We start from the raw sequence: 25,653 nt of genomic DNA, 5'->3' as shown, positions 1-25,653 counted from the left end.
GTTGAATTCGTTGAAGCGCTATTCGAAAACAGTTTGGTCTATTAGAAAGCTTTCAATACATTTTTGTCCCCAGTGTCTCAAGATGATACACAACAAATTCCATCCAAATCTGTCGTACGTATACGATGAGTTAAAAAAATAACGTTTTTCGAATAAATTCTAAATGGCGGAAAATAGATGTCGTTTTGACGTCACATGATCAATTTATGACAGAGACGTTTTTGAAGCATTGACAATTAGATACTTTAAATGTTATTTTAAATCAGCTAGCTAGCTAATAGAGCAAGTTGGTTAGTTTCGTCTTGAAAACGTGTAAATAAATATATAAATAAGATTCCATTGAAAACAATATGGGTCACTTTGACCCCCTTTATGCATTCGAGTATGTTTTTGGAATCGTGCATTCTAGGGTTAAAGCAAAAGAGACACATTCTCAAATTCATGCTGATTTTTTTCTAGTCCGTTGTATGTTGTAGTTGTTGACACTCAGTGAGGAATTCGTTCTGCTGAATTGCAAAGTTAATACAGTAAACAAGTCTGGCTTTAAGCAATTATACACGCAGAGACCAATCAATAAATTGAGCGAATTGTTGGAGTCATTCAATGTATTTCAGTCTGTTTAATGACAACGTATTGGCAGCTACTGTGTTACTGGCTTCACCGACATCTAAAAGTATTTTCGGTAAGTGGCATTGGTAAATGCACCTAATCGGAAAGCAAGCGGAAGTGCACGAGTAGCTACTTGATGATTTGATTGAAAGTAATATAGTATCATCTTATCTGTTTAAGTTCTGTGTGCTAGGCACTGCCGAGATAATAAACCAGGCCAAATCACACCGGGTCATTACGTTACAGAAAAACATGTCAATGAACTCTGAAGGAATTTCTCTAAAAGCATCTGCGATAAAGACGGGTCAGATAAATTGACTTCTTGTTTGGTGCAAAAAGAGCAATCTGTATTTTTATACCAAAGCATTCACCGTAATGTCTGTGTGGTGCTCTAATCTGTTATTTGTTTAAGCACTGTGACTCAGGAAGTGAGCAATCACTCAAAAGTCGAGATGTCTTCAAAGTTCAATGGCCTCTTTCTTTTTTCCATTTGTAATGATAGGGACCATAAAACTTCCAAGTCCTTGGTTGCTTGGTACAGCCTGGTGTAATGACTTCAACTGAGATAATAGTGACTCACCTCAGTGATATCCCAAGCTGCCGTTGGTTTGCATTGAATGGGCCTTATAAACATGTACTCAAGTGCTGAACAGATCAAGGGAGTTGTTGATGTAGTTTGACAGGTCAAGGTTCAAGAGTTTAACCAGTCAGTATAAATAGGAGCCGTGTCAGTGATGTGTGGATCTCACAGGTTGAGTTTGAGTTCTAGAAGATACAGAGTGTGTCACACATTGAAACATGGATTATGAATGTGATTGTTCAGACGGCTCCGGACAGTCAAACGCCATCCTCTTCAACATTCTCAGCCGAGGCGAGCCCGCTCAAAACGAGCCCAACCACGACCGGGTTCCTCACACGTGCAACTGCGAGAAACGTAGGAGAGTTTGTCTGAAGACCCCTGGCGAGACGTGTCAGGAGGCTTCGGGCGTTCTGGTTAAGACGATGCACTTCATGAGGAGTTTGCTTGCGTTCCAGCAACTCCCGCCCAGAGACCAGCTGTCCCTGCTGCAGAACTGCTGGGCGCCGCTTTTCATTCTGGGTCTAGCCCAGGACAGATTCCGCTTTGAGATCGACGACTCTCCGGCGCCCAGCATGCTGCAGAGAATTCTTCTCAACGACCAAGACGCGGCGATCTCGGAGCGAGAGCAACCCACGCTCGCTGGAGTCCAAACGCTCACGTCGTGCCTCGAGACGTTCTGCAGTCTGGATTTAAGCCCAAAGGAGTACGCATATCTGAAAGGGACCGTCATATTCAATCCTGGTAGGTTTTCCTTAATCAAAACCAATCTACATAGTGACCTCTAACATAACGGTCCACAGTCAACGGCTTAGGGTCATGTTCTATGATGAACGTGTTATTAATTATTGAGTTCAAAGTCATTTTGATGTTTGTTCTGGGGCTTAAAGTCACAAATATAGTTTAATAGTTTGATTAAATCAAGTTTATTAAAGTTTTAATAAAAGCTGAAATACTTGAAAAAGAAATGTTGGCATGAGTAGTGCTGAATAATCTTATTATTATTATTATTTCTTCAAAAAATAAGCAGTGAAACAATGTTATTTTAAATATGATTCATATTTGTGCCGTTTTGTAAAAAAAAAAAAAGTGCACCTAACCCCAAAAAAATGTGTTTTGGTCATATCATTAAATATTATTTTTTTTATTTTTATAAAAAAAAAAATTAAAGGCACATTTTGGTCAAACGGAGTTACCCTATTTAAACTTGACTCATAAATTCACTTTGAAAAATATGTTTTAATTTTTTATGTATTTATTTTTAAGCTACAATCAAAGTTATGTGATCTTTTTCTTGATGGTTACACCACATTACATTTTTAAAGTAAAACAAATTGTTTTGTTTTTATAAAATGCTATAAATGTTTTTAATTTATTTATTATTATTATTATTATTATATTTTTGAGAAAGTGATTTCTCATTTTTATCACGTCAGACAACATTATTTGTCATTAGCCAATAGGACGAGAGCCGATGAAATAACCAATAACTCACCCTCAGGGACAGATTACCGACCGGGCCAATGGGACCTGTGCCCAGGGGCCCTTAACCATCAGGGGGCCCTTGAGTACCCAGGGGTGCCCTGGGCTTTATATTATATATTATATTTATATTTATGCATTTGGCAGACGCTTTTATCCAAAGCGACTTACTAACAGGGACAATCCCACTGGAGCAACCTGGAGTTAAGTGCCTTGCTCAAGGGCCCAACAGTGGCATCTGGGTGGTGCTGGGGCTTGAACCCCCTGACCTTCTGGTCAGTAACCCTGAGCCTCAACCACTGAGCCACCACTGCCCCAATACCACTGCCACTGCCTTTAAGGCTGCGCGATATAGTCTGGTGACCCCCCCCTGCTTTGGGCATGAACAACTAACCCCCCCCCAACTCAACTATTTTTGGGTGGAGGGGGGGGCCCTTGGAGATAATTGGCTCCAGGGCCTTTGCAAGTCATTATCCATCCCTGCTCACCATAGAAATGTACACAAGACTTTATGAAGTTTCATAACTTCTGGAACTTTCTAAATGGAAAATGTTTTTTCTTTGCTTCTGCAGATGTGCCGGGCCTGAAGGCAGCGGTGTTCGTCGAGGGTCTGCAATATGAAGCTCAACATGCCCTGAAGGAGGTTCTGGTTCCTCTTCCTCCACAGGACAGAGGGCGCTTTGCACGTATCCTTCTCACCGCGTCCACTTTAAAGACCATCACCCCTAGCCTCATCACAGAACTGTTCTTTCGGCCGGTCATTGGTCAAGCGGATCTTCTGGACTTGTTGGTCGACATGCTGTTCAGCCGGTAGTGACCCAGGAACTCGTGGACCACGTGACTTTGGACTTTCGATAGAATATTCTTTTCTCCAGTGTTTGTGGAAAAACAGGGTTATGCCAGAAATATTTAAACAGTTACAGACTTTTTATTGTTTACACGCCTAAATGACATTACTGCACCTTTGTAACATGCTATTTGGGTGTATTTGTGCCTTCTGTCAGACACACGGTTGCTTTTGTATGGGAATTGATCGTAAAAATGTATTTCTTGATGTTAGAAAAAGAGCTCTCTTTAAAATATCTCCACACTGAAGGAGGGGGTTTGTGTTTCGTCTCTGTGAGAAAGCTGTTTGAGGAATCTGCGTTTGAGGACAAGATTTTGAATGTTCAAACAGTTGGAAATAAATGTAAAAATAAAATGTTTGTCATGTATTTATAAAAGAGATAAATGAATATATCTGCCTGTTGATTTATTCAGTCAATTTTTAGACTATTAAGTTCCCAACAATACAATATTGTTTATCGGAGTTACTATGTTGTTTTGGGTTACGAGAAACGTTACAACTCACAGTTTACAGCAGATGCGATATAAAAATAAACAGTGCTCCCAAAACGTATTTGGAGACTTAAAGGAATTTTCCAGGTCAGGTGACTCCAGTCAGGTCTCCTTAGCAACCAAATTGGCCCGGTTGCTAGGGAGGGTAGAGTCACATGGGGTAACCTCCTCGTGGTCACTATAATGTGGTTCTCGCTCTCGGTGGGGCGTGTGGTGAGTTGTGCGTGGATGCCGCGGAGAATAGTGTGAAGCCTACACACGCACTACGTCTCCATGGTAACACGCTCAACAAGTCACGTGATAAAAGGCGTGAATTTGTGTTTGAATTCGACAAAAATTTCAATTCGTGCGAACACGCGAATTAAGCGATTTCGCGTTTTCACTTCGCGCCATTCGCTTCATTCGCAACGCCCACCACGAATTTGTGCCTATTTGTGTCTTTGCATTGACTGTGTATGTCATTACGCCACACTAAACGCTCGATTCACGTTGTATGTGAACGCACCATTAGAGAGCATTGGGAACTAGGCGTTCCAAATTGGGGAGAAAATCCAAAAAATTTACAAAAAGGAATTTTCCGGGTTCAGTCCGAGTTTTTCCTGAGCAGTCAGCATTTGTGTCATAATACTGATTACCACAAAAATACATTTCGACTCGTCCCTCCTTTAATAAAGCACAAATGTGTGTTCCAGTGAGACACTTCCAATACAAGTCAATGGGGTTTAATCTGTAAACGTTAAAATAATAGTCACAAGGTGTAAACAGTGTGATAAAATCACTTACCAACCGCGTCTGTGTAAAGTTATATACAATTTTAGAACTTTGTTGAAATGATGTGACAGCATTAACCCTAAAAAACGTAAAAAATGCAATTTAAACACAAAACGACTCAAAAACGTTTTGACGGAAGAATTAATATAAATGCTTTTATAAATTTTTAAGCTTAATATTTCTGCGATTAAACCCTGCAAAATTTGGCTCCATTGACTTCCATTGGAAGTGTCTCACTGTAATCTCGATTTCAGTGAAAAAGAAAAGGAGGGACGATTGCAGTAAAAGCAAGTGACGCGGTTCACAGATTGTGGTACAATGAGTATACAGATTTTCTGTATACCTAGATGCCCGCTTTCATGAAGGCAAGGTCTTCCGAGAGGCCCGCTGATCCACACTAAGGGGGTGTTCACTCCTGGCAGGTTTGGTTCGATTAAAACGATCTCTGGTGTGATTGCTCTGTTAGTGCGGTTCATTTGAACAAGTGTGATGCTGCCACCCGAACCTTCATGTGCACCAAACAAGCGGACCGATGGTAGGGTTCGATTGATATATGAACGCAACATGGACCAAAGACAGTAAGTGATTTGCCTAATACTGACCTCAAGCACACCTGGTTCTTTTCATCACAGGAGCGATGTTGCCCATTACAGTTCGGGACAGGAGTCGGAACCGCCGTCAGCATATCTTCATCTGTGTGTGCAACGGAGGAATTTCTGATGCTGTTTTGACTCCTTTACACATTTTATTAACTCTTTGTTTGTTCTCAGCTGGTAGAAATACCCCATATATACATATATACATCCAACGAGCACAATTTAGTTCTTTAGAGGTGAAATCATCCCTGTACAAACTTAACATGTTCGCACACCAAGGTCGCCGCACCTCTCCATCCCAGGTGTCATTGTACCCACTCAGCACTTCCCACCACACACACACACACACACACACACTCACACACACACACAGTCCAACGATATAAAAATGCTGCCCGAACATTTCTGTGCCACCACAGACTGATCACTTGCCCCTGCCTGGCCACCACTGGCCACCCCCTTCTGGCTCCGCCCCTGGGTGCAACAACAGCAACCGCAGCCTCCCAAACGCTGTTCAAAGAGGCGTATTGTCTTCACGTTTGAGAAGGGCCCACACGTTCTCAGGTGAGGAAGGGGCCCAAAGTCATTATTTGGGCATCTTTGAGGCCCTTGCTGGCTAGCCAAGCAGTGGAGTACTTGGATGCATGTGATGGATTGTCCCACATAAAGATCATGACCTTCCTGTATCACTGCTTGAAGAAAGTACTTTCCAGAAACTGGCCGTAGGTTTGAGAGTTGAGTTTCAGTCCATCTTCAACTCCAAAGGTCCAACTACCTCATTCTTAATGATAGCAGCCCATCCCAGTACCCCCTCCAAGTGGTGCCCTGTGCCCATTAGTGATCCCGTCCGTCTGGTCCATCAAGAGTCACTCTCAATTCATCCGTCCATTAAACCTTTGAAAAGGTCTCGATGCTTCAGCTTGTGAATATATTCAGTGGCGGTCGTGTTTCAGTCTTCTTGACTGTGCCCATGTCTCGGAGCAGTTGGCACATTGTACTTCTGGGCACTCCAGGTAGGGTACAGTTCTGGAGTATGGTGGCACTGGAGGATAATGGGTTCCTGGTAGCTTCACGTTTAATTCTTCTCAAGTCTTTTGACCCAGTTGACAATTCGCAACAAAGCGTTTGATTGTCCGGTGGTCACGCCTCAATAGTTTGGCTATTTCAAGAGTGTCTGAAAGGCACTTTACAATATTTGACTTTTCAGTGCCAGTTAAATCTCTTTTTTGACCCATTTTACCTGACGTAATGAAGCTGCCTAATAATGGTAAATGGTCTGCACTTGTATAGCGCTTTTTTAACCTTAGAGATTACCAAAGCACTTTAAACTGTGTCCCAATCACCCACTCACACACCAATGGTGGCAGAGCTGCATGTAAGGCGCTAACCTGCCATTGCGTGCAACTTGGGGTTCAGTGTCTTGCCCAAGGACTCGCCAACCCTGAGATTAGCAGCCGACCCGGTCTACCACCTGTGCCACAGTCGACTAATGATGCACACCTTCATATAAGGTGTCAGTCACTTTCGCCACACCCCCCTCATTACACAAATACCACCTGAAAATGATTGAATCCAGTAAGTTTATATGGTTTGGAGATAAAAAATGTGCATGAAAATAATGATAAGATCCGAATACTCTCTTGCCTAATAATCGTGCACACTGTGTAAAGAAACCCATCCGTTGATTTACCAACTTCAGTTTTCTGTAATGTTGAATGTGTGCTGAAGTGAAGAGTTTCTCACAAGATCACACACAGGACAGATTAGAAGTATGCAAATATGTGATAGGCCAGTCTGGAACGCTTGTGTGTACTGTGGTGCCCTCTGGTGATGATCAATGCCAACACAAAACCCAACAAGCTGAAGTACCTACACTTGTGCTCGTGCTTCAGTTTATTGATCAAAATAGTAATGTAAGGTCACGGGTATGTGAAAGTGTCCAAAGTGTCTTCAGTACACATACTACATGTTGCAGAAATAGTACAAGTAGAAAAGTAGCATGTTATTCTGAAAACAGCCTTTGTTTCATTGTAACGTCAAGGATGAAATGCTACATACAGAGAATCAGGGTTGGGGAGTAACAGACTACATGTAACAGGATTACATATTTAAAATACAAATATTAGTTACTGTACTCCACTACAGTTACAATACATTTGCATTTAGGACACAGTTACATTCAAAAAGTATTTTGAATACTGGAGACATTTCTTTGCATTTTATTGTCATTTGTTTCATTTAATATTTAGTCCTTTCAGATGGAAACATTTATACATAGAAATGATCCAAAGTGCTTTTGAACTTTCTTATGATGTGTTACATTCATACGAGCAGACAGAGAAGTACGTTTGAGTAAGTTTGGAGCAGAAGAAATAGAAATAAACCTTGTGTAAACTGTTAGCTCTATGCTAAGCTAAAATGTTGTTTCTAGCCATTTTACACGCACATGTGACCAGACACCATCATGTTTATTATCAAGAACGTTCACGTTCGATCATATTCTTGATGATCATTTTTTTATTGTTTTCCTGTAAAAATATCTAAAAATCCTTAAAACAGGATCAGTTTGATTTCTCTTGTTTTAGAAACTGCACAAGATATTTGGGTTTTTCAGAGAATGTATTTTTAACGTGTATATTCAGTTTTTATAGTCAAAACAAGTGAAACAAATCTACCAGTGCTGACGAAGTAATCCAAAGTATTTAGATTACGTTACTCATCTTGAGTAATCCAACGGATTACATTACAAATTACATTTTACAGCATGTATTCTGTAATCTGTAGTGGAATACATTTCAAAAGTAATCCTCCCAAACATGCATACAATGGAGTGACCACCAAAACCACAAATGAAAAAAGAAATAATTTTATTACATTTTGTAAACAACGATGAACTGGTTCAATAGCTTGGTTAATATATCAAAAGGATATACAGAATGGGCCGTCCGTCAAGAAAGCCTAAAATACATCAAGATAGTAAATGTAAAGACAAATATAGAGGGGACTATTACGAACTTCACGTGAAAAATCAAAACTGATAATGCAAATAATTTGTTCTCTTTACACACAATGAATATTAATGTGAAATGTTACAATGCAAAGTGCTACAACTTCACTTCAAGATCACTTATATTAACAGACGGCATTATGAAAACATGTCTGACAGAACGTTTATCCTGGATATCTTCCATTAAATGACCATCAACATTATTTGGCATATCCTGAAAGTAAAACAGTGTGACGACAGGCCGCATGGTGTCATAAAGGGGACAGTTGCGAGGGGAATTTTCACTGGAGTTTTGCCCCTCCTCCGCAATGTACAACTCCAACAAACACTAGGATATTATTTCCTTTCTTCTGTCAAACCAGCCAAACAGGTTCACAGCACAGTGACCCGAGGGAAACAGGGAGGAGACACCGACGCAGCCTTCCGAGAAAAATAATGCACAGGAAAGAGCGAGAGAGACTTATTGTGGTTAACACGTACAAGTGTAAATATGTTTGATGCAATGCAGCTCAAACTGTGTTGTAAAAGTTGACATGCACGCTATATCAAACACAAAAGGATGCAGGTACCGTGTAATGGTTCAAAGAACAAAAAAACAGGGAAGTTTCCATTTTATTTAGATAAAAAAGAAAAGAATCTTTATTTAAAAACATTGACAAAAATTCCACAGTCTTGTCATAAAGTGAGCAGTACCAAAACAACATTAACTTGCATTACATATTTCAGAAAAATAGCAACATTGGAATACAAAATATTCTGAGTTGACACATGCAGGACGGGCTGCCACAGTAAAGCGGTCTGATCTATAGCAACAGCATAGCGTCTCATCGTTGCCATTAATCAGTGCTTAAACCAAACCCCCTCGCCGGATACATCGCCACATATAGGACAAAGAACACAAAGAAATACCAGATGGCAATGAGTTGGTCAGGACACTTGTCCCTTTTGTAACTAATCATATGGCTTCTGGTGAGTGCAGTAGGAAGAAACCCATCAAGTCCACCTACAACATTTGTTTTTGCAACAGGCTCCCATGTTTAACATTAGACACTCTATAGGACCGCAACAGAACATGCGTGGTTGACCGCAGTCTTTGGCCATTCAGACAAACACAGAGTCTCCTCAGCACAACCACTGCTTTCACTGAAATACGGGAGGAGCACAGTGAACACTAAGTAGGAATTAATATTGGAGAGGAAACAGCAAGGGGTGTTAGTGCAATAACGGCACTCCTGATGAATCCGTGGCTGAGCTGGAGCAAAAATCTGTGGAGGAAAAAAACATTTTTAATTATTGCAAGCTTTCAAACTGCTTACGGAGTATAATTCTGCATTCAACAAATGTTATAAGTGATACTTTTCAGTCAGAGATTATTTAGCAGAGACGGACCACTTCTCAACCAAGGAGCTCGGAGAGCCCAACGGTCAACGGATGTACATTTACATTTACGCATTTGGCAGACGCTTTTATCCAAAGTGACTTACAGAGCCCTTATTATAGGGACAATCCCCCCCGGAGCAACCTGGAGTTAAGTGCCTTACTCAAGGACACAATGGTGGTGACTGTGGGGATCAAACCAGCAACCTTCTGAGTACCAATGTATTATACAGAGCACTTATTACAGGGACAATCCCCCTGGAGCAACCTGGAGTTAAGTGTCTTACTCAAGGACACAATGGTGGTGACTGTGGGGATCGAACCAGCAACCTTCTGAGTACCAATGTATTATACAGAGCACTTATTACAGGGACAATCCCCCCGGAGCAACCTGGAGTTAAGTGCCTTACTCAAGGACACAATGGTGGTGACTGTGGGGATCAAACCAGCAACCTTCTGAGTACCAATGTATTATACAGTGCACTTATTACAGGGACAATCCCCCCGGAGCAACCTGGAGTTAAGTGTCTTACTCAAGGACACAATGGTGGTGACTGTGGGGATCAAACCAGCAACCTCCTGATTACCAGTTCAGTGCTTTAGCCCACTACACCACCACCACTCCATGTAGAAAGGAAGTCCCGTCTTAGTCAAGAGAGCCAATCCCCATTTAGATACAGACGTTGCATGTCAATCAACTCGCTAATGCGCATGCGTAAGTATTCTCCATGGCGGAAGTGATAAACAAGAGGCCTTCATCACAGTCCGCGAGTCGCCACATCCGGCTCCGAATAGTAACGCAACCAAATATCCGCCCATCGATCAGTCTATGGAGGGTCGCAGTTTTTCTAAATAAATTGCGCCATATTGGATGCACTTGGCAGTAAGCATCAGACGTTTAATAATTAACACCGCACTTCACCATATGTGTTAATGTGTAATAGTATCCGAGCGATGCGAATATCAGCGCAAATTTTCCCAGTTCATGAGGAGCTGCGCGTGCTGTTCAGACAGTGTTTTAATGTCGTTGTTTTCACTATTGTATATATATATATAATACAGTTGTATGCACTGGGACAAGTCTGTATTTGTAGCTTGCTAGCCTGTTTAGCAACACTTATTCTGATACATTCATCGTTTTATCCTTAGGCATTTTACCGCATGCTTAGTTTTTCCACTTTTCTACTGTTTCAACTGCGTGTATTTTACCGTGTGCAATTTTTTTTTCGCTTGTCTACATCTTGCATTCGTTTTCTCCTCTGTGTTTCACACAGATTAATGCATCAATCTCAAACATCTGCTTATCAGGAACCACATCAATCTCAAACCCTCACCGCTCAAGAACAACCATAACAACAACAATAAACAACTGAGGTAAGTCATGGTATCCGCTCATGTTATTTCTTCCTGCATTGCATGCCACATGTTTACTATAGCTTCTTCCATTAGCAGTGAGGGATTAACATGTAAGGAATTAGTCAGGCTGATGGAGAAGATTAATGAGTTAGGGGCATGCATCCGAATGCTAGTGAGAAAGAGAACCCAGTAGATACTGTTTCGGATGCGGGTAGATGCAGGCATTTAGGTGACGTCTTGGCGGCATACTCGCTCAGCAAAGAGACGCCACTCTCCCATTACTGTTAGGGTTTCCAATCGATTCTCCCCACTCAGTGATGCACCAACTGAGAATCATGTTGAAAGAGACCTTGTTATCGGTGATTCTATTGTAAGGAATGTGGAAATAGAGACTCCAGCCACCATTGTTAAATGCATTTCCGGTGCCAGAGCGTCTGACATCAGATCAAATAAACAAGTGCTGGCTAATGCTAAATGTAGATTTTCTAAAATTGTTATTCATGTCAGCACTAATGATGTCCGGCTTCGCCAGTCGGAGATCATTAAAGATAATGTTAAAGGACTGTGTGAACTTGCAAAAACGATGTCAGACACTGTAATATGATCTGGTCCCCTCCCTGCTCGTCGTGGTGACGAGGTTTATAGTAGATTAGTGTCACTGAATGGCTGGATGTCTGAGTGGTGTCTGCAGAATAAAATAGGATTTATAGACAATTGGAAGAGTTTTTGGGGTAGACCTGACCTGCTAAAGAGAGACAGACTCCATCCCTCCAGGGAAGGTGCCGCTCTCCGCTTTAGTAATTTGGCTCATAGTCTTAATAATGATAGTATTTGCCTAACTGGGGTCCAGGTCAGGAAGCAGACAAACTGGATAATCTGAACGTCTGCTAGCTGCCTTGGGACGTCACACAGGTCACATAAACTACAACACATAGAGACTGTATCACCAAGACAGATAGAGTCCTCCCAACTATGTTCATATCTTCAGAGAAATAGTATATATGAACAATTTCAGTCAGGATTTAGGCCTCATCACAGTACAGAGACTGCACTTATCAGAGTTACACATGACTCTTATCATCTGATCGCGGCTGCATTTCTCTTCTATTGCTTTTAGATCTTAGTGCTGCATTCGACATGATACATCACGACATTCTCTTGAATAGGCTGGAGAATTATGTTGGCATTTGTGGAGTTGCATTTTGTCTATATAAATGAGGAATTATCAAAACTAACAAAAGCATGGAGTACCACAGGGATCAGTTTTAGGGCCTCTGTTTTTCTCCTTCTATATGTTTCCCCTGGGAGATATCAGTAATCGTGGAATATGTTTCTACTGTTATGCTGACGATACCCAACTTTATATTTCTTCAAAACTCAATGAGATTTCACAAGTCTCCAAATTAGCAGAGTGTATCAATGAAATCAAAGATTGGATGGCCAGATATTTCCTTCAACTCAATTCCGACAAAACAGAGGTACTAATTCTTGGACCAAAGACCTCTAAAAACAAGATGCTAAAATATAATTTGACTCTTGATGGATGTACGGTTACGTCATCTTCTACAGCGAGTTACCTTCTCAACATTCAAGAACCAGCTGAAAACACATCCGTTCTGCGAGCACTTAACCAACCCCCACTAATTGTACTTTCCACTGAACTCAACATGCACTTAATGTCTGTGCTGGCATCATTAATCCTCTTGGCAGTCCTAAACGGCATATGTTTAACATTGAATGTGTCTCATTTGTAAGTCACTTTGGATAAGAGCATCTGCTAAATGACTAAAAGAAGAACTTAGGTGTTATATTTGATACCAATCTGTCCTTTGAAAATCGAATTACCAATGTTTGTAGAACAGCATTCTTCCACCTCTCTGTTTTATCCTATTAGGCTGCTTTAGTTTAGTCTGCCAGAACCAGAAACAGTGATCATGATTTATATCTCTGCAATAAATTGAATGGCATCTACGCTAATATTATTCTATTTGTTTCCCTGTCTCAACCGAGGTCACCAGAACCGGCTGGATCCAGCACCATTCCTGCTTCATGTTGGACTCCACTGCTACGTGTCTCTTACGATGTCTATTATGATGGACTTCAGGAGGATGAACTGATGCCAACTCCAACCATAAGACTTGGGATACTTCATATGCCATTATCTGAACCTTGGATTTAGGATAGACCTCACCGAACCTCACCGAACCTCACCGATATTACCTGCCGGTTGAAAGTTTCCACTGAGATGAAAGTCGTTGGATGTGAGTTGCGACAGATGTTCTTAGTTGACAGTTTATTTGTAATTTGATTTGCTCATATCCCCAAACTGCGAGTGGATTCCTCATTTTGTAAGTCGCTTTGGATAAAATCATGTGCAAAATGAATAAATGTAAATCCGTGTGCGAGCGGAGAGATACGTGCTTGCACAACATTTTACACATGCATGTTGCTATCACAATGCTAATTAAGGACTACAGCTACCATCAGCATGTGAGGTACATGCTTTATGAAATGTTCGAATATTGACGTCCTTCTTAAGCAATGGGTTTTTATTGGTATCACCAGTTTAAATAGCGATGCATCAAAATCAACAACCGTGTGTAATTTATGTTCTAGAACCAAACGTGAAGTTTTTCACCGCAGATCTTTTCATACTCGTAATTTTAATTTCCCTTTTCTAAAAACCCATAGGAAATTCCTGAGGGTTTGTTTGTTTCTTAAAGAGCACCCATTATGGTTTTTCAGATATGACCGTTCATGTAGTTTGTTATATCGCTGTTTGTGAATGTAAAAAAGTCTGCAAAGTTTCACAAATCAAAGTGCACCACAGATATTAGCTATTGACTCCCAAAAGAAAGAATCGATTATGAACACCTGAAACGAGTCATTAGTAATTCCAGACATACTTCCTGTACTAACCTGTCATTTGATAACAAAACCCGCCTCTGGTCTTCATTGGCTGCTTGTGAACAGCTTTGACACGCCCTCAAACACTACACTAAGAGGTAGACCAATCACAACAGACTGGGACATCTGACCAATCAGAGCAGAGTATGCTCTCTGAAAGGAGGAGTTTAGAATGAAAGCTTAGAACGGACCAATCAGAGCAGAGTATGCTCTCTGAAAGGAGGAGTTTAGAATGAATGCTTTAGAACGGACCAATCAGAGCAGAGTATGCTCTCTGAAAGGAGGAGATTAGAATTAAAATTAGGCACGTTTAAAAACCATAATAGGTGCTCTTTAAGGTCATGCAGGCTTTTATGGCTATTGTCATGCCGAAAACCTGTAGTTAAAACAGTAGGAACAAAACGTAAGATCCATTTTAACTGAGTTAAAAACCTTTTCATGGGTGAAATTCCTGAGGGAACTCAAGGCGCCTTCCGGGTTTGCCAAATTGATGTCACGGCTGAACAGCTCAATAGCAGTAAAATAAACTAAAAACCAAAAATTTCAGAAATATATTTTTTAATATTGATATTAAAGGATGAGGATTAGCACCTCTAAATCTGAGGCCATGGTTCTCAGCAGGAAACCGGTGCAGTGCGTACTCCGGGTAGGGAAGGAGGCATTGCCCCAAGTGAAGGAGTTCAAGTACCTTGGGGTCTTGTTCACAAGTGAGGGGACAATGGAGCGGGAGGTTGGCCGGGACAGCGGGGCAGCGGGGGCGGTATTGCACTCGCTCTATCGCACCGTTGTCATGAAAAGAGAGCTGAGCCAGAAGGCAAAGCTCTCGATCTACCGGTCAATTTCCGTTCCTACCCTCACCTATGGTCATGAAGGCTGGGTCTTGACCGAAAGAACTAGGTCACGAGTACAAGCGGCCGAAATGGGCTTCCTCAGAAGGGTGGCGGGCTTCTCCCTTAGAGATGAGGAGCTCAGTCATCCGTGAGGAGCTCGGAGTAGAGCCGCTGCTCCTTTGCGTCGAAAGGAGCCAGTTGAGGTGGTTGGACATCTGGTAAGGATGCCCCCTGGGCGACTCCCTAGGGAGGTGTTTCAGGCACATCCAGCTGGGAGGAGGCCTCGTGGAAGACCCAGGACTAGGTGGAGAGATTACATCTCCACACTGGCCTGGGAACGCCTCGGGGTCCCCGAGAGTGGTGGTGGCGTAGTGGCTAAAGCACAGGGCTGTTAATCAGAAGGTCACTGGTTCTAACCCCACAGCCACCACCATTGTTTCCTTGAGCAAGACACTTAACTCCAGGTTGTTCCGGGGGAATTGTCCCTGTAATAATTGCACTGTAAGTCTCTTTGGATAAAAGCGTCTGCCAAATGCGTAAATGTAAATGTCCCCTAGTCAGAGCTGGTTAATGTGGCTCGGGATAGGGAAGTTTGGCGCCCCCTGCTTGAGCTGCTCCCCCCGCGACCCAACTTCGGATAAGCGGTTGAAGATGGATGGATAGATATTAAAAGTAGGGATGCACTGAAGTATCAGCCATCGACATTTATCAGCCAATAATTGACCAAATTATAACCACGGGCATAAAAGACACAAGCATGAAAATGTCAATATTAAAAATAAATAAGTACATAAAATAGAAAATTATTGTCATTCAAAACCTGTTTGAGTTTCCTCTTTTGTAGAGCACAAGAAGAGAAATTTTGAGTCCTTAACATTCTGACTAACATCACTTGTGTTGACAGAAGAAAGGAATACAGGTGAACGGCATGAGGTTGGGTGAATCATGGCAGGCGTCTCCATTTTTGGGGTGAACTATCCCTTTAAGTGTTCAAACATCTCACTTGTAAAAATACACCACAATAGGACAAACATTTCACAGAAAAGTGAGACCGTCACACAAGTTGAGAGCACCACCATTATTTGAGCACCAGTAGATGTGAACTGATATGGTGGAATACTGAATAAACTGCTTAGAGGCGAGCGAAGGCCCCTCAAAACCATTTGTAAGGTGAGATGAGGAGCTTCAGTATTCACAGTCAAAGGGGATGAGTGGGTATTTAGTCTTTAGAGGGCGGATCAAAGCCAGGAATGCCAGTTGGAAAGTAGAGAAAGAGTGAGAAAATATTTGGAAATTACAATAGGACACCGGAGCGAAAGAATACCCCATCCATAGGGTGACATTCCACAAAGTTCATACCCCAAGACAGGGTTGATGTGGCACCGCGGGGTGATATGAGAACCTGTAGCTGTCACTGGAACACCTTAGCAGCACTAGCAATGGCAAAGTTGTGGGTTCGATTCCCAGGGAGCATAAAAACGTATATATCTCGAATGCATTGCCAGTTGTTTTTTTAACTATCTGTCTGCTTAATGTGTAAAAAATACATTGCATCAGAAATTATGAGGGGAAAAAATTATGTTGACACTTACTTTTCCCGCTGTATCCTCTCATTTCATTTTGAATATTTCGGGCGAGCAGATCTGAGGTCGTCGATTCTGACACTTGCATCTCGGGTTCCACTTCGAGAGAAATTAAATATTGTCAGTATGCATTCAAACTTTAGTCAAGTACCGTAGAGTGTAGAGGTAGACCGATATATTGGTTTTACTGATTAAATCGTTTTGGAACTATTGATTATTGGCAAAATCTGCCGAGAGTTTCTCCCCTTTTTTTCTCCCAATTTGGAACGCCCAATTCCCGATGTACCCAAAGTCCTCGTGGTGGTGTAGTGACTCGCCTCAATCCGGGTGGCGGAGGACGAATCTCAGTTGCCTCCGCGTCTGAGACCGTCAATCCGCGCATCTTATCACATGACTTGTTGAGTGTGTTACCGTGGAGACGTAGCGCGTGTGGAGGCTTCACGCTATTCTCCGCGGCATCCACGCACAACTCACCACACGCCCCACCGAGAGCGAGAACCACATTATAGGGACCATGAGGTGGTTACCCCCATGTGACTCTACCCTCGCTAGCAACCGGGCCAATTTGGTTGCTATGGCGACCTGACTGGAGTCACTCAGCCTGCGCCCCACCGAGAACGAGAACCACATTATAGGGACCATGAGGTGGTTACCCCCATGTGACTCTACCCTCCCTAGCAACCGGGCCAATTTGGTTGCTATGGCGACCTGACTGGAGTCACTCAGCCTGCGCCCCACCGAGAGCGAGAACCACATTATAGTGACCACGAGGAGGTTATCCCATGTGACTCTACCCTCCCTAGCAACCGGCCCAATTTGGTTGCTAAGGAGACCTGACTGTAGTCACCTGGGATTCGAACTAGCGCTACCCATTAATTACCACTGAGCTACCCAGGCCCCCTCTTTAGTTTTTTTAATTATTCCTCATCAATAAACCTATGATAAGTATACAAGCTATAAAAAGCTTAATTTGTTAAATACTAACATATAAAGCTTTGTAATAGAGTCCCAGTGTGTTTTGGGCTTCGTGTTTTGGGTTTGGTTATAGTTAAAAGTCCAACATTACTCACCAAATCAAGATTTTTCTGGTTATTATTGGATGCAATTTTGGTTGCATAATAAACTGCTTTTGGGATTTTACTCATTTTCTGTGCCCGTTATAGCACGGAAAGACTAAGAAATCTTTAATCCTTCAAGAAATCAATTTTTAAAATCTATCGGCCGATTAATCGGTTATCAACCTTTTCCACCACCTTAGTTATCGGTATCTGCAAAATCCACCATCGGTCGACCTCTAGTAGAGTGCAACAGTCTGGTTCCAGAAGTACATTCCCATTCATTTCCATAGTGGAATTATTTTGCCGAATTATTGTGAGCCGTTTAAAAAAAATTATATTTATTAATTTAATTTGATGAAAAACAAACCACTACCAACTCAACAGAGAGTTAATATTATTATAATTGTCTGTATCTCAATATGTCACACTAAAATCTAAATATATGATTTATATACTGCACAATGCTTCACAGGATTGTAGTTCCTCATTAAAGACGATAAATACACAGTCTTGTATCTTTAGTCTGATTTTCAAATGCCTTTTCGCTTCAAATGAATGTTAGTAATGTTGTGATTCACCTCATAGCTGGTTGGATTGGTTCATGACTCACAACGCATTCAAGAAGGATTTAATGAAATCCCAATGGAGAAAACGAATGGGAAAAATAATTCCAGAACCAATATGGCTGAAAGAGCGAGCTGGCACTGTTGAGCTCTATTGACATGTAACCCTGCCTAAATCAAGAGACTTGGAAGACATCTTACCATCACTAAAGGTGAGGGTCATGGTCTCATTGCCACTATCAGGCAGCGTTCCATCGCTCCTACCGTTAGCATGCTGTATCGCATCCTGCGGTTTATTGTCTTTGCCTTTACCTTTATTTGTCTTATGGCGGGTGCTGATGCGAATGACGCCGTGCACCAACCGACACTCGGCTTCCTGCTCTTCTAAGTTATAGTCCTGAGCGATGCTGTTGATCAGGTCGCTGATCTCGTTGGTTTTACGAGAGAAGGACAATTCGGACGTGCACTTGGCCAGCTGCTCGATCTGGTGCATTTTATAAAGTTCCAGAAGCTTTTTAGTGATCAGCGAGTCGATATCGGTGCCACCATCATCCAGGTCATCGAGATCCAATTCGTCTCTTGAGTATATGCTGGTGTTGCTGATTGGCCTCTGGTTATCCCCCTTCCCTCTCCTGGTCCGTCGCGGATGTGACTCCGAGTTGACGGTGTACTCCACCTTTTTCCCGCCGATGCAGACGTCTTGATACCTGAAGCTGTTAGAGCTGGGGAGCTGCCTCGGCTTGCTGGGTTCAACGCCACATGTTGGGTTGGACAGCGCCAGACCGTTGGGCTTCCGTGGCTCTGGCTCGGCTTTCAGCGGGTTATCAGTGGAGCTCTCGTTGGGCGGCAGACAAGGTTTGCGAGACCCGTAGAGCCCACAGGTGAGAATGCAACACAGTAGAGCTTTACAACCGCTCCAGCCAAGGGAGGCACAAGAACCACAGGCTTGAGTGCCCTGCGGCGAGTCTGCAGAGCCCGGTATGAAGCCCAGGGTTTCTGAAGCTCGGCCATTGGCGTAGTGAGGATGGGTTTTACGGGGAAATTGTGCATCCACGCTTCGAGGCTGCTCACTGTAGTGCTCTTTGTACGTGTCTTGCATGGTGCGGCTTTGCCTGTAGCCATCAGCCCTCGAACGGCTCGAGCTGTGAGGACGCATCTTGTGATGTGTTCCTGTGCTGTGGCCAGGCATAACTCACCACATTCAGGACCTGCAGGAATGCATATATTCTTAGTGCAGAGAAACTCACAAAGCATTGCATCTTGTGTAAGCGGTACCCAAAATCAGAGTTAAAGGAATAGTTCGCCCAAAAAATGTCATTTTGTCATCATTTACTCACTCTTTTGTCACTCGGACCTTGCATTATTTTCTTTCTTCAGTGAAACACAAAATGAGATGGTAGGCAGACAAAACAGCACCATAAAAGCAGTTAATCTTGTCAACTAAATGTTTGTTGACGAAGACGTCTTGTGACGATAATCAAGCGGTTTTAATTAAACAGTTGACCAAAGAAATGATGAGAAAAAATTATATTGCAAGACATTGCAACTGTTTTTTAACCTTGTGCAACCTTGAGTACACATGCGTGGACGTTGTATTTTAGCTTCCCTATACGCAACACATCATTTATTTTCATTTAAACCGATTGATCTCAGTTCAGGAAACTCTGTGCTGTCATAACAGGGTTAAACTTTCAACGCACGGAGTCATGTGACCAAACAACATGGTGCTGACCACAGCGGAGTTTGTCTTTGGGAGAAACGCCAACAAAACTGCATCTGGTAAGAAACTCAATTATGTTTTTACACTGAAACCTGTTTGAATCAAAAGATTAGAGTCTCTACTTTCATCCGATATGCCATTTTTAATATTTGAGCGCTTTATTGCGAAGCGGCACACTGATAAACACAATGACCACATTCATGGACTGTGTGCTCTGTTTCAGTTAAAATATCCAATATTCACTGTCTGTACATTATCGTATTGAGAATAAATATATTCATGCAAAAGATGATAAATGTGTGTTTCAGAGGCTTTATATGGAGATAGGATGAAAATAAGGTGCATTTCTAACTGTTCTGAGACCATTTCCTTGTGGATTTCCATTCATTTAAAGCAGCTGCCAGTGAAGCCATTAACTGATTAGGCAGCAAGTCAGCTGCCAATCTTTCGGATGCAGCCCGGATGAGGTAGATGAGTTGATAGTTGAGGAGGGGGGAGAGACACGGAGAAAAAACAAGTTCATTTGAATGGACTGGGGGCAAAAAGTCGTATATATTTTCGAAAAAAGATCCAACTGAAATTGCTGCCCGAGTCTGCAGGACAGTTGTTGATCGAAAGTCCTTGCGGCAACACGGAGAATGCAGCGCGTACTTGCGTTGTGTTATGAATTGAGTGCTGACACATATCACAATGCAACGACGCATGAAATGGAGGTTGCGTAGCAAGGTGTGTCTGCGTTCACCTACTTGCGTAGCGCATGTTTGGGCCTTTAGGTGCTACTAGTTACAAATCAAAAAGGGGAATGGAAAATGCACACAACAGTGACGCTCGGGTCTCCGGAGGCTAAAGAAAGAAAAAGTTGGGGTCTGGGTATCTCAGCGAGCATTGACGCTGACTATCACACCTGGAGTCGCTAGTTTGTATCCAGGGCGTGCTGAGTGACTCCAGCCAGGTCTCCTTAGCAACCAAATTGGCCCAGTTGCTAGGGAGGGTAGAGTCACATGGGGTAACCTCCTCGTGCTCCCTATAATGTGGTTCTCGCTCTCGGTGGGGCGTGTGGTATGTTGTGAGTGGATGCCGCGGAGAATAGCGTGAAGCCTCCACATGCGCTACATCTCCATGGTAATGCACTCAACAAGGCACGTGATAAAATGCACGGATTGACGGTCTCAGAAGCGGAGGCACTACGCCACCACGAGGACTTAGCGTGCATTTGGGAATTGGGCGTTCCACATTGGGGAGAAAATCAACAAAGAATGAACAAGTAGAAAGAATTCATTTAAATAATATTGGGGATTTCCCTGCTTGAGCTAAAAAAAAGTGAACACCTAACTAACGGGTTAATTAAATAATTAAAACATACCCTATTCATACATGACTGTGGAGCAGAGGGGGGCGGGGCCAGGTCGGAATACCATGCGCCGGTCCCCAATCGGCCGATTGGGGACCGGGCGTGCGACATTCTAGCCTGGCCCTGCTCCCTTCCGCTCCACACTGACACTAATCAATATTTCCACAACATCTACTAAATATTACAACATACATCTGCACAGACAATGAAGCGAACGAACAGCTAAACTTAAACTAAGTTGCATGCTAATCAGAATGTGTATCTTGCATCGTGAAGACGCCGTCTCCTTAAAAACTCGCTACGTGTCTAAACATGAATAATCCACAACGGAATAACTTAAAAGTAGTTTAATAAATTGTAGTTTAATGTTACATAATAAGCATGTTCCTCTTTAATATGTTTGATACATGTTTCAATAATTGTAAGTAGTTTATACATTTTTCAAAACATTATATTGAATTTCAGATATTGAGTTTGATGCATGCATTATTCCCAACTTTAATATGAGTAAAATTGACTGAAATTAATATATATGACATGACGAAATATTGATTACATTTAAAGGACATTTTCCACAAAAGACAAACATTTTTACGCCCACTGAAAGTCATATAAGAACTGATAATCTCTTTAACGTTTGTGTTCAGTTAAACAAAGGTGTCTATGGATGGGTCATTGACACCAAATCCCACCGGTTCTCGCATGCCAGAGGGGAACATATCCGTGGAACAACGACTTCTCACACAAAGCTATTGTATTACATCAAAAGACTGGGTTTTTCTGAGCTTGACGGTATAAACCAACATTTCAAAAACAGCAAAATCTCCTTTTTTGTTCCCTGGAAGGAAGGAAGTCATACAGGTTTGGAATGGCATGAGGCGGAGTAAATGATGACAAAACTGGTTGATTTTGGGGCTTCAAGGAATTCCTTATTATACGTTCATTGCACTGGAGATATAACACAAACATCAAATGAAACATACGGTTCATCATCAGCATTAGACCACTGATATACTGTATATACATGTGTTTGCATGTGTTGAAGCATTTCAAACCTCTTAAGTGTGAGCTGATGACACAGAATGGGTTATTAATGCAAGTCTAGCACATGTGAGCATCAGTCATAGAGCAGATCAGCGGCATAGTCGTTTGAGGATTATTTTGCACAATAAAAAAACTAAATCTTGATCTCACTATCACACGTCACCCTAGTTGTTGAATTACTCAATCATCAAATTTTGACATGCATTGGAAATACACTCCCTTGTGACTTCACCTTTCATGCGAATCAGTGTTTGGCTCTGGTTTGGGTTATTTGTCTACTGAGATGCGTTTTCTCTGAATTTAAACACCAATTCTCAGCGAGCAACATGCCATTGAAACAGTGAATGCCGGATATGGATAGTAGGTAAAACAGCCAATTGTCATGAGTCATTAATCAAAGTCAGAGAGTATGAGGACATCCTTGAAGTCATTGACAACACCAAGAGCTGTACTGAAAGGTGTTAAAAAACGCTTTGGTTGCCAGAAAGGTAACCACGCTTCAGGCTTTACGGGATGTCATTTTGATGCCTGTATATTTTACGGTGCATTACTGTTTATATTATTAAATATTATTCTCTCCCCTTATTCTCCCCAATTTGCTCTAACGGTGTTCACATACAACACGAAGAAAATCTTCGCCTTCGAGTTTGACCGCTGGATTATAAATGTGCGTTTAAACTAGCGTTTGTGCGAGTAATGCGAACCCACGAGTATTCCCGCTTCTCTTCCGGAAAAGGACAGGAGGAGGGGCTTCTACGACGGTTCATAGTAAAGTACGACCAGTAGCTGGAATCAAGTAGACGCGCATATTTTCATGCGCAACTTCCTCGCTCACTTTCCTCCAAGTGATGTCTTCATTTCGTCCGGTCTCTGTACATGTATGACGTTGTGTTATACAACTCCGAATCGTTTCGTCCATTTTTCCAGATTTCTTCTGCTACTACGTCAGTGACATCCGGACAATCTCAATGCTGATTGGCTTTCACGACAACGAGTCATGCGGATCTCTATACGCGAATTAAGCGACATCGCGTGTTCGAGTCGCGCCATTCGCTTCATTCGTGCCGCCTGGCGTGATCTATTTAAATTTTTGCATTGACTTTGTATGTTATCGCGGTGCGCAAAATGCTCGCTCCGCATTGTATGTGAACGCACCATGAGTCCTCGTGGTGGTGCAGTGACTCGCCTCAATCCGGGTGACGGCGGAGGACCTCAGTTGCATCCGCGTCTTATCGCATGGCTTGTCGAGCGCATTACCGTGGAGACATAGCGCGTGTGGAGGCTTCACGCTATTCTCCGCGGCATCCACGCACAACTCCCCACACGCCCCACCGAGAGCGAGAACCACATTATAGTGACCACGAGGAGGTTACCCCATGTGACTCTACCCTCCCTAGCAACCGGGCCAATTTGGTTGCTAAGGAGACCTGACTGGAGTCACTCGCCACACGCCCCACCGAGAGCGAGAACCACATTATAGTGACCACGAGGAGGTTACCCCATGTGACTCTACCCTCCCTAGCAACCGGGCCAATTTGGTTGCTAAGGAGACCTGACTGGAGTCACTCAGCACGCCCCACCGAGAGCGAGAACCACATTATAGCAACCACGAGGAGGTTACCCCATGTGACTCTACCCTCCCTAGCAACTGGGCCAATTTGGTTGCTAAGGAGACCTGGCTGGAGTCACTCAGCACACCCTGGATTCAAACTCACGACTCCAGGGATGATAGTCAGCGTCAATACTCTCTTGTTAAACATAATATACATTTTTATTGTTAATTATAAGGTAAAATTTTACTTTTTACCTGATTTTTTACAACACTGTACTGTAAAATTACATGCATTGTCTTTTTAAATATATTGTCATGTTTACCATATATATTAAGGTAACTGCCCGTTTACCAATTAACGTTATTTTTACTGTAGCATTTTTGAGTCTTTTACCGTTAAAAATACGGACATTTTTTTACAGTGGTTTTCTTGCGGGGCAATATAGCCGCCATAAACATTGACAGGGACTCATGCGCACCAATATTGACTGATATGGGTGTCAATTACTTTTCTAGCCCATATTTAATCCCACCAAACCCTGAATATGTGCTTTCTTATGTGGCGTTGGATTAATATGTGGATACATCAGTACTTTGGAGGTTGCTCAACAAGTTGGACATGATGCATGCCTGTGAGGAACACTCAGTCCAGTCCCAAACACTTTATTTTGGGGGTTTAATCAGATGGCCTGATACGTGTTGCTTGTATTGACATGTTGGTACTTTACTAATATAATCACCCCATTGAGTCTTAATGGCCTCTAACTGTACTCGACTGCATATTATGGCTAATAAAAACCATATGAATCTACTTTAGGTCATTTTAAAGGGTTGCAGACCTTAGAAAATCAGCACAAGCCTGAAGTCGAGCAGGGAGTCACACTTACCGCATAGACTCGCTTCAGTGTTTTGAGCGCAGGATCGCGGAAGTCGTCCGAGAGTGAAATAAATTCCCTTTGACGCCTTATAACGTCCTCCTCATCGATCTGTGCTTTGATTCATTGACTGAAATCGAGAGAAATGTTGAGATTTCGTCGCGAAACACTCTCAGAATCGGCTCACAGTAAAGCTTCGGTTGGTGAGATTCATTCCTGCCGTGTATCGTATTTTACCTGCGGCTACAGGTAAATCTAACGCCCACCTGACAGGTAAGCGTGACGTCACGGCTCCGACCGGATGTGCTGCTGAACCGCTGCAATGATTTCTGTTTCGTTTCTGTATTCTAAGATACATCGTGACATACACGCGTGCATCCGCATTTTTATCACGATTAGTAGGAAAAAATAATCAATAAAAAAACACTTTTGATTATTTTTAGTCTCATAGAATTTAGAAATAATTATCAGATTTTTTCCCCCTCAATGACATTAGTTGAGATGAGCTGCTGAGATGACAATATATTAAACATGTTCCCATAATGTAGTAGCATGTTGTTAAATAATAATAATAATAATAATAATAATAATAATAATTGTGTGTGAAAAAAAAAATATATATATATTATTTTTTTTTACTTAATACTATAAATGTAATTCATGCTTGATAATTAGCCCAAAACATCATGCTTAAACTAAACAACACACTTGAATTTGACTTTTAACAGGTTTTCTTGATCTAGTATCAATTATTGACATTTGCGATAGGGACAGTGTTTAATCTATAGGTGTGATTTTATCATTAATCGCAGGTCAATATCTCCAAATGCTCCAGTGATTTTTCTCCTTTTATTTCTTTGTGACTTTACACTGAAAACATGCCTGATCCATGAGATCTTTGCGTGTGATGTCTCAAGTTTGATTTTGAATTTAATCTCATTTTTAATGTTTTTTTTAATGTTGCAAATATATGCATGTATTTATTTTGAGACAAAATACTTATTTACCATTTTCAGTTTTGCTCAAAGTGATTAAATCAAAAGATTGAAATTAACAA

General features: G+C 42.0%; 2 protein-coding genes across 2 annotated transcripts; one reads left to right on the top strand and one right to left on the bottom strand.

Annotated features, from left to right (window-relative positions):
* Positions 1–1,371: 1,371 nt before the first annotated feature.
* Positions 1,372–3,814, top strand: LOC127655761 (nuclear receptor subfamily 0 group B member 2-like). Its single transcript, XM_052143736.1, has 2 exons — positions 1,372–1,930; positions 3,241–3,814. Exons 1-2 carry the CDS (start codon positions 1,408–1,410, stop codon positions 3,480–3,482), a joined length of 765 nt encoding a protein of 254 aa, XP_051999696.1. The 5' UTR covers positions 1,372–1,407; the 3' UTR covers positions 3,483–3,814.
* Positions 3,815–8,272: 4,458 nt separating this feature from the next.
* On the bottom strand, positions 8,273–24,832 carry LOC127655756 (keratinocyte differentiation factor 1-like). Its single transcript, XM_052143730.1, has 4 exons — positions 24,609–24,832; positions 18,256–19,262; positions 16,443–16,532; positions 8,273–9,645 (listed from the first exon to the last, which is right to left on the bottom strand). Exons 2-4 carry the CDS (start codon positions 19,241–19,243, stop codon positions 9,593–9,595), a joined length of 1,131 nt encoding a protein of 376 aa, XP_051999690.1. The 5' UTR covers positions 19,244–19,262; positions 24,609–24,832; the 3' UTR covers positions 8,273–9,592.
* Positions 24,833–25,653: the final 821 nt, after the last annotated feature.

This window comes from Xyrauchen texanus, chromosome 15 (genome assembly GCF_025860055.1).
Source record: "Xyrauchen texanus isolate HMW12.3.18 chromosome 15, RBS_HiC_50CHRs, whole genome shotgun sequence".
Classification (NCBI taxonomy): Eukaryota; Metazoa; Chordata; class Actinopteri; order Cypriniformes; family Catostomidae; genus Xyrauchen; species Xyrauchen texanus.
This window is presented reverse-complemented; position numbering and strand designations above follow the sequence as displayed.

Coding starts and splice junctions, on each gene's coding strand:
- LOC127655756 (XM_052143730.1), bottom strand. CDS start 19,243: ATGCCTGGCCACAGCACAGGAACACATCACAAGATGCGTCCTCACAGC. Junction 16,533..18,255: donor GACCCTCACCTTTAGTGATG/GTAAGATGTCTT, acceptor TTTCTCTCGAAG/TGGAACCCGAGATGCAAGTG. Junction 9,646..16,442: donor GAGAGGATACAGCGGGAAAA/GTAAGTGTCAAC, acceptor TTTCCTCCACAG/ATTTTTGCTCCAGCTCAGCC.
- LOC127655761 (XM_052143736.1), top strand. CDS start 1,408: ATGGATTATGAATGTGATTGTTCAGACGGCTCCGGACAGTCAAACGCC. Junction 1,931..3,240: donor GACCGTCATATTCAATCCTG/GTAGGTTTTCCT, acceptor TTGCTTCTGCAG/ATGTGCCGGGCCTGAAGGCA.